This window comes from Schistocerca americana, chromosome 2 (assembly GCF_021461395.2).
Source record: "Schistocerca americana isolate TAMUIC-IGC-003095 chromosome 2, iqSchAmer2.1, whole genome shotgun sequence".
NCBI lineage: Eukaryota > Metazoa > Arthropoda > Insecta > Orthoptera > Acrididae > Schistocerca > Schistocerca americana.
This window is the reverse complement of record NC_060120.1, coordinates 179,266,972-179,284,550: the sequence shown is the minus strand read 5'-3', so window position 1 is coordinate 179,284,550 and position 17,579 is coordinate 179,266,972. Positions and strand designations below refer to the sequence as shown.

At 40.9% G+C, this 17,579-nt stretch overlaps 1 protein-coding gene across 1 annotated transcript in view; it reads right to left on the bottom strand.

Annotated features, from left to right (window-relative positions):
- Positions 1-418: 418 nt before the first annotated feature.
- LOC124594898 (acyl-CoA Delta-9 desaturase-like) overlaps positions 419-17,579 on the bottom strand; it is a 63,770-nt gene continuing 46,609 nt past the window's right edge. Inside the window, exons 2-6 of the mRNA XM_047133373.1 lie at positions 5,724-5,962; positions 5,474-5,604; positions 5,147-5,352; positions 4,318-4,503; positions 419-1,930 (exon numbers count right to left, since the gene is read on the bottom strand). Coding sequence (XP_046989329.1) covers positions 1,420-1,930; positions 4,318-4,503; positions 5,147-5,352; positions 5,474-5,604; positions 5,724-5,949 — 1,260 coding nt within the window. The 5' untranslated portion in view covers positions 5,950-5,962 and the 3' untranslated portion in view covers positions 419-1,419. The remainder of the gene's footprint in view (positions 1,931-4,317; positions 4,504-5,146; positions 5,353-5,473; positions 5,605-5,723; positions 5,963-17,579) is intronic.

Genomic DNA, 17,579 nt, shown 5'->3' with positions numbered 1-17,579 from the left:
TTAGGTAGTTAACTGTAGCCTTCAGTTTCATCAATCACAGAGCAGAAATATTTACATTTTGGGTGGCTCACCCAGCTTGTTCAATTGAAGATGACTGATTGCTGCATAACCTATTCAAGTGCATGTGCAGAAGATTTGTATTTTGTTTCTTAGTATTTTGCTATCCACTTTTCTTTCTTTTGAGCACATCATCTGAGAATGACTTGCTAAGAATTCTACATAGGTTATCATACCATTTGTGAGACCTGAGGCTGAATATACAATAAAAGAATTTTCTAAATAAAAAGGAGCCAACTACTAAATGATTTGGTCCATTTAAAGCTGCATAACTTGGTGCTGAAATCGACATCCTCATAAGTTTTGTTTGGTATTTCAATGTATCTTCTTTAAGGACATCTTTAAATAAAAATTTTCTGCATTCTTCAATTTCACATTTATTTTATAAAAATACCACAGCTTTAGAGTAATGTGATTCAATGCGAAGTGCACGTAACACACTTATAAATTAACACAGAAACCACTTAGTGGAAGATGTAACAGGAAGAAAGACAGGAGAGAAACATAACACAAATGTCTTCCAAGTGCAGGTAGGGCCACAACACAAACATTTTTGTTGTTCAAGTTTAAAAGTGCAAAATAACAACTGGCAGGCACAGATTTGTGCTGCATGTGCCACTGTATCAGATACACAATGGTTGCACCCCACTGTGTTCTTGGAATGCAACAATTATGAATTACTACATACATTCAATGTATGAGAATTACATAATCAAGAATTGTACATACACAGTAACAAAACAAAAATACCTTTAGTGAAATACAAAATTCAATTAAATAAGAATTTCTCTGCCATCTACAAATGTTAATCTTATTACTTTCAAAATGGCTAAATCAAATTTCTTAAATAATCTGAACAATAATTTCTTGCAAAACATCAAATTTTTGTTCACACTTTCCTTGCAAAATAAGGAGTCCACGCGAATGGAAGAGTGGAATTTTTTTTGTCACTCCAAGACAGATCATTAAGAGTTTTTATATTTATTTCAAACGATTCCCATTTGTACAACACAAAACATAATAAGCTGTATGCCGAATGGGGAATTCTCAACAAGTTCAACAATACTGTCACTGGTATTTTGTCATTTTCCCTCCATCCAGAAACAGTTAAAACATTTAAAATATTTCTGCCACTTCTGACAACACAGCCATGAGAGGTTTGGGTAAGATTTTCTCCTACTCACATTCAACTAGTACTTGTGCCATACATAATGAAACATTTATTCCAAAATCAAACAAAAACTAAGCTGTATCTAATAAGTCTACTATAAGGGCTGCTCACAGGTATCAACTCTTGAATTTTCCAAACAGTTCACAAGATGAGCATTCCTGCAGTCTTTCATTTCACACACCCTGGAATATTTAGCAGCACTTTTCCTTCACACCATCAGTTGTTTCTGCTACTGTTGCAGCAGCAGCAGCTGCCTCGTCGTCCTTCTCCTCCTCCTCTGGAACAACTTCTCCATCTAGCAAAGCTGATGTCACAGTGGTCTCTGCTGTTACGGACGGCTCAGCAGATTCCTGAACACCAGTTATCAGTTCTGTGTCCTCCGCCGGGATGTCGCGATCTCCCCAGCCCCATACACCACCCTCATGGCTGTGTCCATGACCATGATTTTGTTCCGCAGCACTGCTGTGTGTGCCGTCACCCGTTCTCTGAGCTCGCCTCTTCACCATCTCCAGTGGAACAGTCTTGAGGTCATACGCCCAGCCGATGCGGGCCATAAAGTCTATGAAGGCTGTCGTAAAATTCGTCGAGTAAGTACCCAACTCAGCTGTCTTGTAGTCCCACGGGAATACGTGATGGTAATTGTGCCAGCCCTCTCCCAGAGCAAGAACTGCTACACTTAAGTTCTCAGCAGGGTTGATGAACCTGCGAAAGACAAAGCCAAGTACGAATTATCTTACTGAGATAACGCAATGGAAAGTTACTTACACAAAAAATAACATTGTAACAGCAGAGGCAGAGGGTAGCAAAATACATGCCTGTACCTGAGAGATAAAGAGGCACAACTTCAATCTGTGCAGTGAGGGATATGCACCCTTTCAAAACTGCTCAAATCGGCCTTGAGATGGAACATGACTGCCATTCTCCTTCCACAAATAAAGCAGTGTGGGGGGTATTAAAAATATGATCTTCAGTCAAATCTGTGTAAAAAGCATTTGCACCCTTTTCTCTCTCTAGCATGGATATATTAGCTGAGGTATGACTGTGGCAACCTATCATGTTAAAAAACAACAGCAGAAGTTCCCAAGCAATACAGAAGATGTGGGAAAGTTGCAGGCCCACATGCAACAGGAACCATAATTTTCTTTACACCCCCCCCCCCCCCCTCAAAAGTGTGCACCGAAGTGTTCCACGTGTCAAGTAAATTAGATGAGTGAACAACACTTATTTACTATGTAAGACTGTGTCCTGATGGAAAATGAAGTAAGTGTTTGCAATATAAAGAACTATGAAAGATTAATTCATTTCTGTAAGACTGTGGGGTGGGGGTAGGAATGCAATGTACGTAAGCAGTGAGGTGAGGGGATTACTCCATGCACAGTTGAAAATAGTTCAGAAATGTTTTCCATAGCTGCATGCAAACTAAGTTGCAGGGAGTGAAATCTTTGATATTTGGGCTTTATTCATCAACTAGCTGACAGTTTTTTAAGGAAGTGCTTCTAGATGAAGCCAAAAATGTATTATCTTATATAGTTAAGAGTGGGTATATGGATACGTAGTTCAAACAACGGGAATCGATGTTTGACAAAATACTGTCACAATTTGAGTAGACTGCTGACCTTACTGAAGGGAGAAACACTAATTGCGTAACAGAGGAGTGATGGGACGGAGTACTTTAGCTCTGTGTGTTAAGCTGCTGCTTGAATAACAGCTACACAACCATATCCAGAAATCTAAATATGGGAAATACTAAGAGATGCATCATATCCAACATTATAAAATCACTTCCTGGCATATTAAAACTGTGTGCCCGACCGAGACTCGAACTTGGGAGTGCAGAGTGAAAATCTCATTCTGGAAACATCCCCCAGGCTGTGGCTAAGCCATGTCTCCGCATATCCTTTCTTTCAGGAGTGCTAGTTCTGCATGGTTCGCAGGAGAGCTTCTGTAAAGTTTGGAAGGTAGGAGACGAGGTACTGGCAGAAGTAAAGCTGTGAGTACCGGACGTGAGTCGTGCTTCGGTAGCTCAGATGGTAGAGCACTTGCCCGCGAAAGGCAAAGGTCCCAAGTTCGAGTCTCGGTCGGGCACACAGTTTTAATCTGCCAGGAAGTTTCATATCAGCGCACACTCCGCTGCAGAGTGAAAATCTCATTCTGGATTATAAAAATCAATTTACAATGACAAGAGAGCCTCTAGTATAATAGTAATTTAAACTAAGTACAATTTTCACTGAAATAAAATTTTGGGTTCCAAAACATTTCTACGACTATGCATCACATAAATGAGTATAGGGCAGGTTCTGACATAAAACCCAGCAGTAATATAAATTTAAAGAAAGATGAGTAGAAACAGATCCAAATTATATGAGCAATACTTTCAATCAACTTATGTTGAAGGAATGGAAAAACTTCTACTACAGTGCAAGAAATAGGGATGATTATTATCTACATAGGACGAGGTTCGAGTTGAGCGAAACCCCCCCCCAGCTGACAACTGTCAGAGACATTTCATAAAACAAATTATGACAAAATGTATTGACAAAGGCATCTGTTTTCAGATATTTTAAGATTTAGTCTCTTCATTTCTATTTAGCATAGAAGCATACCAGTAGAGAGGATCTCCTTCAAACAAGAAATTAAGACATCTTTGTACACATAAATCAGGAAAAAAGAACATACAATATACATACACTTTAGTTATAAAAAAAAAAATGTTCCTGCTGTTGCTGGCAATTTCTTTGATCCAGGTGCTTGGAAAAAACTTCACTTCGGAATAGAAATCATGAAAATGTGATGTGGGAATTTCACATGGACATCAGTATTGTTAATCACATTTTATCTAATTCAGTTCATGTTAAGGAAATCTTGGATGTGTGTTGGATACTTATCTGAGAGCGACTGCATTTAGTTTTGACTAAATTAGATACATCTGCACGTTATGTTTCGAGTGTAAATACAACTGAAATTGTGTACATCCTGCTGACATCTGTGCTATGGAAACTGTTCGCAGATGACTAAATAAAAAAGAACCAAGTTCCACAATCATGAATCTATTCGATTTCCAAATTATTTGAATAATACTTTACACTTACTTGTCATATGGTTTGTTCCCCCACATGTGAGCTGCACTGTTCACAAGCCACGATATGTTGAGAGTGAGTGTGTATCTAAACATTGTTGCCACAAACCATGCATTTTTCCAGGTCTCACCCCAGCAATAGACTGGGATGCAAGTTGGTATGAGAAAGCACAGAACAGGCATCAGGATCAAATAATACCTGCAAACCAAAATGTTTTGTGTAAATAATGATGAAGATACTACTGTACTACTCTATTATTAGTCAATTTCTGAAGAGACAACAGAAGTGATGAATTATTAGCGTACAATAAAAACCAGAATTGGATTGCAAATTTAAAACAATCAAGTTTTCCTTGAAATCTGCCGCTTCTACAGAATTAGAACCATCACAACTCACCTATCGATTAGATCAGTAAAATTACGCCACATCGCAACACACAGTTTCCCAGGATGATTATACGGTACATTACACACAAATAAAAAATTAAAGCAAGTATGGTGTTTCTTTAAATGATGTGTATTGAAATGTGCATAAACTGGCAAATGAACCAGCTTTGTTAACTTTGAAATGGAAGTGGACAGGGCATGTAGTCAGGAAAATACATGGGCCGCAGTTTAAGTTATTTGCAGGATTTTGAGAGGATGGGAGATGAGCAGATGAAATGAGAAAATTTGTAAAAGCAATGTGGATGTATATACCATAGACAAGTGAGGAGCATATTACAAAGACTAATGGAACACTACTGATCAGTCTGTCACTAAAAGTATGACTTCAAAGGTGAGGGGGAGTGGTGGTGCCAGTATCACACTAGCTGACAATTATTTTCAACATTAATACTCACTTCTTTTGAAACTGAACAACAGAATCTCTTTCCAGATCACTCAGATCTATCTGCTTTCCCTTGAGCATCACGTCTGGATGCTTCCGTACCATGAGCCAACCTACATGTGAGAAGAAGAAACCCCGGGTTGCGTTGTGGGGATCAGCATTTGTGTCTGTGAATTTGTGATGCACTCTATGATCACGAGCCCACTCAAAGATGTGGTTCTGAAACAATGCCAGATTAGAAATAAATATGCTGTATTAATGTCGGAAAATTTGTGAATGCACAGTCAGTTCAAAACATACGGTTAAAACTTTCGGAAGGAGATAAAAAATAAAGCTGTACCTGGAAAGCTAGTGTGTTAAAGACCATCAGCAAGACTCTAAGGGGCCAACGTGCTTGGTAGGAACGGTGGGACCAAAGTCTATGCGCACCAGCAGTGATACCCAAGCCCGATACTTGGTACATTAAGATCGCTACAAAAGAAAAAGTATATTTTTACAGTACACTAAAGAACAGTAATGCCACTGATATTTTAACATTCACACAAATTTTTCAATTAACGACTGCTATCAAACATTTAGAAGATGCTTACCGAAAATGCTGGTCAGAATTTTCGCGGAGCTGAACATCAGGTAAGCACCATACAATGCCGCAAAATGCAAATAAGCAAAAAGGAGGACATTCCGCCAAACAATCTGTCTCTTGTACTCAGGTGCAGGCTTTTTCTCTTCCCCTTCGTTCAGATCCATCTGCTTTGATTCCAGAATCGAATTACCATACGGAACGCCCGTCGGCGTAGATGTGATGTTTGGGGCCATTTTCAATGACGTTCTGCAACAAAGAGTACGATTTTTCATTTTACAATAAGCCGTCTGTATTAACAGATGCCTTTCTATAACTTACTTATTAACGATAAAATAGTTTTCTGCAGAAAGCGTTCAACAGCGAAATCAGACATCATTCGGATACATGTCTAATTTACTAAACGGGAAGTTATGAAGTGCCCGACGCTTGCCGTCGTTGCTAATGAATTTAGATATGGGCCACTGTTAAAATTTCACATAAGAGCATTTACGACATTGTTTAATTGTGCAAAATCTCTGGAGCACTGTGACACTCATTTGTTTCACTGCGTGATAAACAATGCACCGCAACAGTGAATTTTAACTCGTTTCTTATAACATTGCTATCGTGTTTATTAACTGCAGCAGCAATCACAATGACGCCACGCATGTCAGAGCACACGCGATCAACGCGTAATCGCGTCGTCTGTTGTTTCCGTCTGACGCATTCAGAAAGACCGGCCGCTAACCTCGACCTAGCTGGCGCCAATCACGAACTTGAAAACAGCTGAGAGCGAGGCCAACTGGGCAGGCAGGCCCGTGCCGGTGACGCAGCCGCTGTCTGCCGAGATCGAATACAGTGGCCTTGCGCGGCATTGACCAATTACTGTTCCGACGGTGGCGCCTCACGGCAGCCGTCTTCGCAACTGTAATTAGCAGTTTCAGAGATGCTGGAAATTCCGCTGCTGACACTTCATTTCAATAGCCAGACTCTTTATTTTGAGATTGCGGTTTCGAAAATATTGTATTGTTATCTGGGAAAAGCTAGATCATCATCAAAAAGCTTCGTCGTTAGTGATTAGATTTACTTTGCGCTGCAACAGATCCACAGTGAGGAGATCCTCCAAGATGTAGAACACTTTAGAAAAACGAGAATACACAATAATATTTACAAAGAAAAAATTGTGCCAACTTCCACAGAGCCCAAGCGAAGTGGATCCTCATGGATGTTGGGAATAAGTAAAAAGTATTTTCATTTAAAAAGTGATAGCTCCACACTAAACTATAAACACGTTGAGGTGCATATGATAATATTTAGATTATTGTAGTCACAATTATGTGGTTAATGTGCACTAATGTAGTCCAAAGTCCAGAAACTAGTTAGATACAGCTCACCACGGTAGCTACCGGGTGCAAGCTTTTTCATCCCTGGATAACTACTCCTACCAACATCCATTTGGACCTGCTTACGGTATTCATCCCTTTGTCTACCTCTACATTATTTACCCTCACACTTAACGTCCATTACTACACTGACAATTCCTTCATGGCTCTGGATGTGTCCTGTCAACCTTCTTGTATCAAGTTTTGCAATGAATTTCCTATTTTCCCCAATTCGATTCAGCATCTCATTAGTTACTGTATTTACCCAACCAATCCTCATTATTCTTCTGTAGCACTGTATTTCAAAAATTTATTTTCTATTCTAGTGTGAACTACTCACTTTTCACTTCCATACACACAAGATCAGTGGTTTCCATCATGGTGGTATTACCCCCAGAGGGATAAAATGTAATTTTCTGTGGCGTAAAAACAAGAGTTCAAATGTATTTCAGTTAAGAAACTAAATTATTTTTAACAGATCATTACTACTGCCGGCCGGTGTGGCCGTGCGGTTCTAGGCGCTTCAGTCTGGAACCGCGTGGCCGCTACTGTCGCAGGTTCGAATCCTGCCTCGGGCATGGATGTGTGTGATGTCCTTAAGTTAGTTAGGTTTAAGTAGTTCTAAGTTCTAGGGGACAGATGACCACAGACGTTGAGTCCCATAGTGCTCAGAGCCATTTGAACCATTTTTTCATTACTATGATCATGATTTAACCGCCACGTTAGCCAAGAGTGCTAATGCGCTGTTTCCTAGACTCGGGTAAGCGCGCCGGCCCGGATCGAATCCGCCCGGAGGATTAAAGACGCGGGCCGGTGTGCCAGCCATCCTGGATGTGGTTTTTAGGCGGTTTTCCACATCCCACTACCTAAATACCAGGCTGGTCCCTACATTCCGCCTCAGCTACATGACTCGCAGACATCTCAATACGTTCACACTATTCCATGGATTACTCTAGACGCACACAGCTGGGGTACACTAATTCCTTCCCGGAGGGGGGCGGGGGAGGGGGGCGGGGGCGAGCAGGCACGGGGTGGCGGCAGGAAGGGCATCCGGCCACCCCTTAACATTTACGTTGTCAAATCCGTAACTAACCACGCCGAACCTGCGAAACTGCGGGATAAAGGTGCAAACAAAAGAAAGAAAGAAGAAGATTACAATTACAATTATCATCATTTCGTTAAGGAAATAATACTGATTATAAAAGGCACCAATAATTACATTTTTCTTTAAATACCACCATTACTGTGGCAGGGTTAATGTTTGTGTAACAAATGTGGGATCATCATCCTCACACAGTACATCCCCTACACACATACTTTGTACCACATATCTTTAATATAAAACAGAGCATCACGTATACTTAAATATCTTATGGAAATGCTTTCTCTAAGTGGTACATGGTCTCCACAAGTGATCAGATATTGCTTCATTATTCATTTTGCAAAAATAGACGAACTACCAGACAGCACAACACAACAGTAACTATGTAATGGGTACTACACTGCTGCATGGCCTACACATTATTACTATTACGATCAAACGATTTACAGGCACTAGGCGTAATTATTGCTCAAACATTATAATTTATGATAATTTTAAATGTGGTGCAGGATATGAATGAAATAAATATCGGGAGAGAAGTATTTTGTTACAACTGTCTATCCAAAGTACAGATAGCTTTATTTTTTCAGGAGTTTTAAGTAGCACTCGTGTTTCACTGATAATTGCGCTATCATTCTCTAAGAAGGATTGCTAGGAATAAAACGGCACAAATTTTGCCACTAACTCATTAGTTCGTGGTTTATTAAGAAATTTACAATGAACAATTTCTTTCGTCATTTTGAAAATGGATGTCTTCGAAGAAAATTGTTTTTCATTGTGGCGATTAAGTGTATGGGGGGGTTACGAACTCAGTAAGGTTGGAATCCAATTCGCTACACAAATACTCTCAGAAAAGATTTCCTAAGGCAAATTTGTTACCAAAGTTAAATTTCTCTTTTTCAGAAGCATGTTGCATTCTCTCTTCTAAGGTCATCACCAGTTATTTTACTGCTCGAACAGAAAAAAATCACTCTTATATATATATATATATATATATATATATATATATATATATATATATATATAATGTTTTCAGAAAATGTTGACAAAGTACTTAAAAGTATTTGTTAAGCACTTATTATAAGCTTGCAGTTGCTGTAACTTTGCTCTACAAGTGTAATTAAGTTATCTACCTACTTCATAATCACCCACACTTTCCCTTTGATAAGTTTTGCATTGTACAGAAGACAAGATACGGCCTATTAAACTTCTTAAAAGTTAAATAATCACAAATATTTTACGTTAGTAAATATTTTAAAGCCTTCTGCTCTTCGTGAGCCTAACACCAGATTGCCGCGAAGGATATGTCAATGGAATTTTTAATTCGCACGAATCACACATGTAGACACACAAGATAATGCAAACCGGAAGAAGAGAAGGTTGTGCTACTGGCGGGTGACCTTTGAAATGTAAAGTTGCTGTACTGGAAATGAAAACCGTCGGCAGAATTGGCGTAGGGACTACGGCGGGGCACAAAGTAACCGCACCCTTGCATCACGCGAGGGTCATGTGACGCAGGGCAGTGCCTACGTGCTGTGCCGTTGGGCGCCCACGCTGCGGATCCGAAGGCTACAAATGCGCATGCGCGGAATCAGCAGCACGCCGCTCTCGCGTGACGTGGAAAGGGCCAGAGAACCGTCCGTTAACTACAAGTGCTGCTGAAGTATGCAGACTTTGTGTATCCCCATCGTACTTGACTTTTTAACTGTAATTTTTATGGTAACTTGCACGGGTATTGAGTGTCAAGTATTGTTATTCATATACACTCTCACATATAGCGTATATACGCCGTTTGTTAGTGACTTTATCATACTGAATGACGACGACAAAACCCCTTAAATTCTTTTAGTTTCTGTACTTCCTCTGCTTCCAATAAAATCGTCCTGTGTGTACCGATGGGCCGCGATACACAATACTAAAAACACTCAGTATTTTCGGCTATGATGAAGTGGTCTTCCTCAAGGAGTAGAATTCAGATTCGTCCAAAACTATTATCCAAATTATGGAAATATAAATGAAATTGACCAAACAAAGATGCGAGCGATCCGCGTCCCCCCCCCCCCCCCTGTCCAATTTATTCTTGTTATATGAGGTTAGAAGTTGAAGAGATCACTTTCCCTCCCACAGCTTTTTTTCAGTTACTCTTCTTTCAAAGCACAGCCTTGTCTCTGCAACCACACATTCCCCTCTTCGGCAGACTTCCATCCCCAAGTATAAAACATCTTATCTCACTTATATTTTCCTTTAAAGACGATGTTCTCGGTCGTCTTCCCGCTTTGTTCAACGATCTTGCTACGAAAATGAAAATGTTTTGTAAAAGAATACCGCGTCAGAGTGTCCAATGATTTTTGGTTTGTTTTGGCCGTAAGCTTTCAATAGTTCTCCGTTCTCTCCTGTTTCTTGCAGAACCATCTTATTCTTTTTCCTGTCAGTCCAATTATTTCTTTAAATTCTTCTTCAGAAGTAAGCTTCAAGGCGAGCTTTCTCCTGCTTTGCAGACGGCCAGGTTTCGCATCCGCATGTCAGGTCACTCCATGTAAAAGTCTCCACAAGTCTTTGTTAGTAGATAAGGTTATGTGCTTGTTCAGCAGAAGGTTTTTATTTTGCCAGACACTGTTGGGCATTGCTACTCTTCTCTCAATTTCCCTACGACATCTATTATTAGATTTTAGTTTTCATTATTATTTTTGAGATAGAATGTCTACCGTCTCAGAATTGTGGAAAGGATAATACCCAGATTGCTTTTTATCAATGTCGTACAGCGATCCGCGTCTCTCTCTCTCCTCCTCCTCTCCCCCCCCCCCCCTCCCAACACCCAATTTATTCTTGTTATACGGGGATAGAAGTGGAAGGAGGTACGTGGTTCTGCGGCTAATTCGGTGAATGTTTCGCTACAGATCGATAGGTGCAGCGTTCAGTCCTCAATCCGAGGTTTTTTTTCACTTATCACTTCTTTTACCTCTGGGAATGATTTGTGCATGAGAATGCAAAACTGTTAAGTGGTTTAGAGTACACGTTATAATGTAGGACAGTCTACAATTGGCCGACGAAGTACGTTCTCATGTCAGAGGAATGTAACGGCGTAGCACCTTCAATGGTACAATGCCTAGTAAAGTGTGGTGGTTGAACCAATCTTAGGATTGTGGGTAGCTTTACTTACTGAAAGAATGGAGATTGGGGAAATGACATTAAAGTCGGAAACCATACAGACATTTGCTGAAAGTGATATATAGCGAAAAATTTAAATTTGTATCAACCAGTACGCTGCTTCGAGGCTGAGGACTACAAACCTAACCTAATCTGCTTGGTCTGTAGAGAATTCGAGAGACTGTCAAGCATATCATCAATACTGCCCATAGACGCACAATATTTCTACCTAGCACAATATGTTTCCGATGTTTTTGATGCTCTTAATATTCTTGCGCAACCTCTGAATCTCATTCCTAGACGTTCAATATTACTGCGCACCCGGGAAATATTGGCAGTTAAATCACCGTCTAGGGGTCGTTTTAAATGTGATTCGCGCAGGGCGGGATGGGTGATTTTGATGAGTGTATAAGCAGGTTTTTTTTCCATGGTTTAAGACGCACAATATTTCCACCTAGCGCAATATGATTCCGATGTTTTTGATGCTCTTAATATTCTTGCGCAACCTCTGAATCTCAATCTTAGACGTTCAATATTACTGCGCACCCGGGAAATATTGGCAGTTAATTCACCGTCTAGGGGTCGTTTTAAATGTGATTCGCGCAGGGCGGGATGGGTGATTTTGGTGCGTGTATAAGCAGGTTTTTTTTCCATGGTTTAAGACGCACAATATTTGCACCTAGCGCAATATGTTTCCGATGTTTTTGATGCTCTTAATATTCTTGCGCAACCTCTGAATCTCACTTCTGGACGTTCAATACTGCTGCGCACCCGGGAAATATCGGCAATTAATTCACTGTCTAGGGGCCGTTTTAAATGTGATTCGCGCAGGGCAGGATAGGTGATTTTGGTGCGGAGACAAGGTTTTTTTTCATGGTTTAAGACGCCAATGGCATACTCATAAAATCGCTGCTATGAGCGAGCATCACCCTCCACTGTGCACTGCATTGTGGTTCGGGGAATGCATACGTAGGGTGACCAGACGTCCGGATTAATCCGGACATGTCCTCCTTCTTAGCTCTTTTTCCGGGGTCCGGGCGGATTTTCACAGTGTCCGGCTTTTTTGCAAAGTTTAGCGTAATACAGTTAAATTTACAATTCGTCCCGTTCTATTGCTCTTTTCTTAAAGTATCAATAATTGTTAAAGAATGTATGCATGTTATGTCCATAAATAATAAACTCATTTATTAAAATTGAACGATGTTTTAATGGGGAATACTGCAGATGAGGATACCACCCGTCAGCTTTGGACAAGTCTCATGAAATTAGCCAATCAGGAGTGGCGTTTAGGCAGCCGCCTTTGATAAATTTTAAAACTACGCGTAAATATAAAAAACATTGCTCTGGGAATCACCACCTGACCACCAGTAACAATTAACTACTAGTTTTACCGGTAATTCCCGGCAGTCACGTGACTTGTCCAACGCTGACGGGTGGTACCCTCATCTGCAGGTGACCCGTTTGATGTGTCCTCTTTTTTCTTCCTTTGTCCTCCTTTTTGAACAATTGCATCTGGTTTGATTAGATTAGATTAGCTTTTCGTTCCATAGATCCGTGTTGAGATCTTCGTGGATGTGGAATATGTCACCCTCTTTTTTCTTTTCTTTTTTTTTTAAAGCTGAAATAACAATACTAACAGTATGAATATATACAATACATCATTTGTTTCTATTAAAAAATTCATCAATGGAGTAGAAGGATTTGGCCACTAGTAAGTCTTTCAGGCTTCTTTTAAACTGATCTTCATTTGTAACTAAATTTTTTATGTTTGCCGACAAATTATTGAAGATGAGTGTTCCTGAGTAGTGGACCACTTTTTGAACTAAAGTAAGTGCTTTTAAGTCCTTGTGCAGATCATTTTTGTTCCTGGTATTGTATGTATGAACTGAGGTGTTTGTTGGAGAAAGAGATATATTATTTATGGCAAATTTCATTAAGGAGAAAATATACTGAGAGGCAGTAGTTAGTATACTCAATTCTTTGAAGAGGTTTCTACAGGACGTCCGTGAATTTACTCCACAAATAATACGTATTACACGCTTTTGGACTCTGAAAACTTTTGACTTGTAGAGTTACCCCAAAATATTACACCATATGACATTATGGAATGAAAGTAGGCAAAGTATGCAAGCTTTTTCATTTTTATGTCGCCTATGTCTGCTAACACTCGAATTGCAAATTCAGATTTGTTAAGGCGTTTCTGCAGTTCTGTAGTGTGCACACGTAGGTGTTGCAACCCGACTATTTTTATTCTCGACTTCTGACTGCGAGAATGTGCCTGGTGGGGTACAGCAACGCCAGCTGTGTGACACGATTGCGCCACGTTAAGTCTTATCCGTGAGACGAACCATAAAAATGCATCACGCCTCGAGCTGCTCTTCGATAACGTGGGCGAGCACGAACGCCTCCCGTGACGAGGTTGCGAAAGCGGGCCTGCACGGAGGAGAGTGCTAGACACGCAGGGAGGTTGCTCAGCAAAACGGGGAGGTCGGTCACACCAGAGATGGCGCGAGCCTCAGCTGACGGCCGCGGGCCAATGGGGAGCCGGCATAGCGAGCGGGCGCCGGAATCGATACCGCCAACGTGCCGGCCTACCGCAACCTGCCGACGCCAACTCGCTGCACCGCTAGTCCAATGGCATGGCTGCCTATCCAGGGCGACATGCTTCACTGACTGCAAACTATCCTGGGACTAAATTTTCTTCGTATTCACCTGGCAAGATCTTCAGGCCCCTATCTTACTTCATCTACATACATACTCCGCAATCCACCATACGGTGCGTGGCGGAGGGGCGGATCCGGGGGGGGGGGGGGGGGGGGGGGGAGGAGGCAATTGCCCCCCCCCCCCCTGGTGCGTGACCGATCTTTTTTTTTCCGACTGCTTAAGGGGCTGATTGCGACGGCCTATCTAGTATGTTTTACTTGAAGTCGAAGATGTAAACAATGGCACGCAGTTTGACGTAACAATTCAAAAAGAGACCTTGAAGCCTCTCCCATTTAGTGAATAAACTACAGAAGAAACAACTATACTTACGAATAAAATGATAATATTCGCTAAGGCATGAGTGATCTATGTCCCTTTTTTAGCACTTTCTCTGCAGTGCGTATGTAAGATTTTGTTTCTAGTGGCAATTGGGAAAGAGATGGTGTTGATAATTAAGCGATGAACACCGAAGGAATACTTGAAAATATTCTCATTAGTTGCAAATAGTGAGAACCTTACGACAGTCCCTTTTATTCTGCAATTGCACGTTTTCGATCTGGATGAACGCTTCTCCCCCATTTTGGCTTTATTCTCACTTTGATGCGGAATGTGAACAAACATTAATTAGCCAAATGTAATAATGTACACGAAAATAACGTCTGTTGATTCATTCACAATCCATTCTCTCACACAGCAAGAATATAAATGTTACGGTCAGCAGATTTAGACAGATACTGACGTAATTAACAAAATAAGATGATTTCCTGAACACAGTCAAATACCATATTATAACTTTTCGCAATCGAATCGTCATTGCTGCGTATAAACACATGCGCGAATTCGATGGCAACATTCTGTCATATGAAAGCAATTGGTGAACTAATTTCGAAGATTTAAGAATGGAAACGAACATGAGCATTTTTATAGATTATTTTACATTAGCAGACAAACACGGAGTTTTTCAAGTGCACGTGTCGTATTTGAAAAATATTTTTTCGGTAATGCAGTAAGTAATTTCATTAAACACACTTAACACATAGCGGTACACAATTAAACTAAAAGCAGAATATATATATATATATATATATATATATATATATATATATATATATATATGTGTGTGTGTGTGTGTGCGCGCGCGCGCGCGCGCGTGAATAGAGTATTAATGCTTTTATTTGGAATTAATTTTTTGGAAGGCAGGTACCAAAAATTTTGCCCCCTGACCGAGCATCTTCCCTCCCTGTTCCACTCCCTAACAGAACGACGGAAAAATGACTGCCTATATGCCTCTGTACGAGCCCTAATCTCTCTTATCTTACCTTTGTGGTCTTTCCGCGAAATATAAGTTGGCGGTAGTAAAATTGTACTCAGTAGCAAGTCACGAAAAGAACGCCTCCTTTCCTCTAGAGACTCCCACCCGAGTTCCTGAAGCATTTCCGCAACACTCGCGTGATGATCAAACCTACCAGTAACAAATCTAGCAGCCCGACTCTGAATTGCTTCTATGTCCTCCCTCAATCCGACCTGATAGGGATCCCAAATACTCGAGCACTACTCAAGAATAGGTCGTATTAGTCATTTATAAGAGGTCTCCTTTACAGATGAACCACATCTTCCCAAAATTCTACCAATGAACCGAAGACGACTATCCGCCTTCCCCACAACTGTCATTACATGTTTGTCCCACTTCATATCGCTCTGCAGTGTTACGCCCAAATATTTAATCGACGTGACTGTGTCAAGCGCTACACTACTAATGGAGTATTCAAGCATTACAGGATTCTTTTTCCTATTCATTTTCATTAATTTACATTTATCTATATTTAGAGTTAGCTGCCATTCTTTACACCAATCACAAATCCTGTCCAAGTCATCTCGTATCCTCCTACAGTCACTCAACGACACGTTCCCGTACGCCACAGCATCGTCAGCAAACAGCCGCACTTTGCTATCCACCCTATCCAGCCAGACGTGTTTTGTTAATCACCAAAACTAATATAACAAAGCGATAGTAGTATAGTGGCGATTATATGGAATTCAAAGAATGCCAAACTTATTAACACTGTATCAGTCAAGTTCCTCATTGTCTCTTGTCGAATGTGAGTAATGACATCTTAACAGAAATCTATGGTCGATGCAAGAACGAATCCACCACGCAGAAAAAGTTGACTGTTTACAGGAAACGCGAGAAACACTAGGTTAAGATTAGAATTTGAGATGGCAGGAAGAAACAGTAAATAGGAAAAAGTATGGATGTGTTGACAACGTGACAACTACTGGACAGAAAGAAAACTTGGATAAGCCGTGAGGGCAACTACGCCGATGATACAGCCTGGAATAAAATGACAAAGCCTGGATTAATTCTTCAGTGCAAAGTGGTTTGTTCCAGAGCCGTATGGCTGAAATGGAGAAAGACTTGAGTGTTATGCATAGGTACAGCCACGATGCTGGCCGCTTCCGATCTGGTGTTATAGATGCGTAATGAGGGTGGTATCTGACATTTAGGGAGAGGTGGAACACTAGTAGCTAGGAAACCGACGAACAAAACAAGAGCATGAAAATCATTCGCATCCACCCTTACATCAAATGGTTCAAATGGCTCTGAGCACTATGGGACTGAACATCTGTGGTCATCAGTCCCCTAGAACTTAGAACTACTTAAACCTAACTAACCTAAGGACATCACACACATCCATGCCTGAGGCAGGATTCGAACCTGCGATCGTAGCAGTCGCGCGGTTCCGGACTGAGCGCCTTAACCGCGAGACCACCGCAGCCGGCCCCTTACATCACAGGAGCGACGGTGATACTACTGTATCACATTAGTACTACTGTATTACAGTAGTGTTTTCACCCTGTAGCTATTTCACATAGAAGTACACTGTTCTCAGCGGTGGGGGGGGGGGGGTGCAATAATAACTTTGGTCGCCTTTTTGGTATTTTTTTTCTGATCAGTTACTTATACATTTGCACACGACCATCCGGTGTGTCGCGGATGGTACAGTGTCCCAGCGTCATTTTCCCTCGTTTCTTTTCCTTTCGCAGACGGTATGCAGAATGAAAAGCTCTGTACTTTTCTTCATGACCACGAATTTCTCTAATTCTACCGTCGTGATCAATACCCGAGATAATAGTCCGGGGAAGCAGTATGCTTCTTGGTATATTTTCCGTTAGTCCAAGGTAGCAAGGATACCAGACTGGAGAAGAGTCACGAATTGACTGAACGAGGGTTTCATAAGCTATCTCTTTAGTGGGTGTATTACACTTCCTTAGGATTCTTCCAATAAATCCGAAATGGTCAGATGAGTTGTATAAGAGACCTACGTCTGTCACCGCAATTCAATTGTGGCCCGTTGAGCAATGTTACTGACTACGGAACTGAAACTGCATGTATTGAATTACGACACAACCAGATAAACAACTCTGCCTTGGATGGTCCCACAGAGCTGAGGAAATCAATGAAAACCCTAGGACAAGCTTTTAGATGAGAAACTTACAGTACAATGTAATGAAACAGATGTGTATCAAGCGCAGATGTCATAGGTGTCAC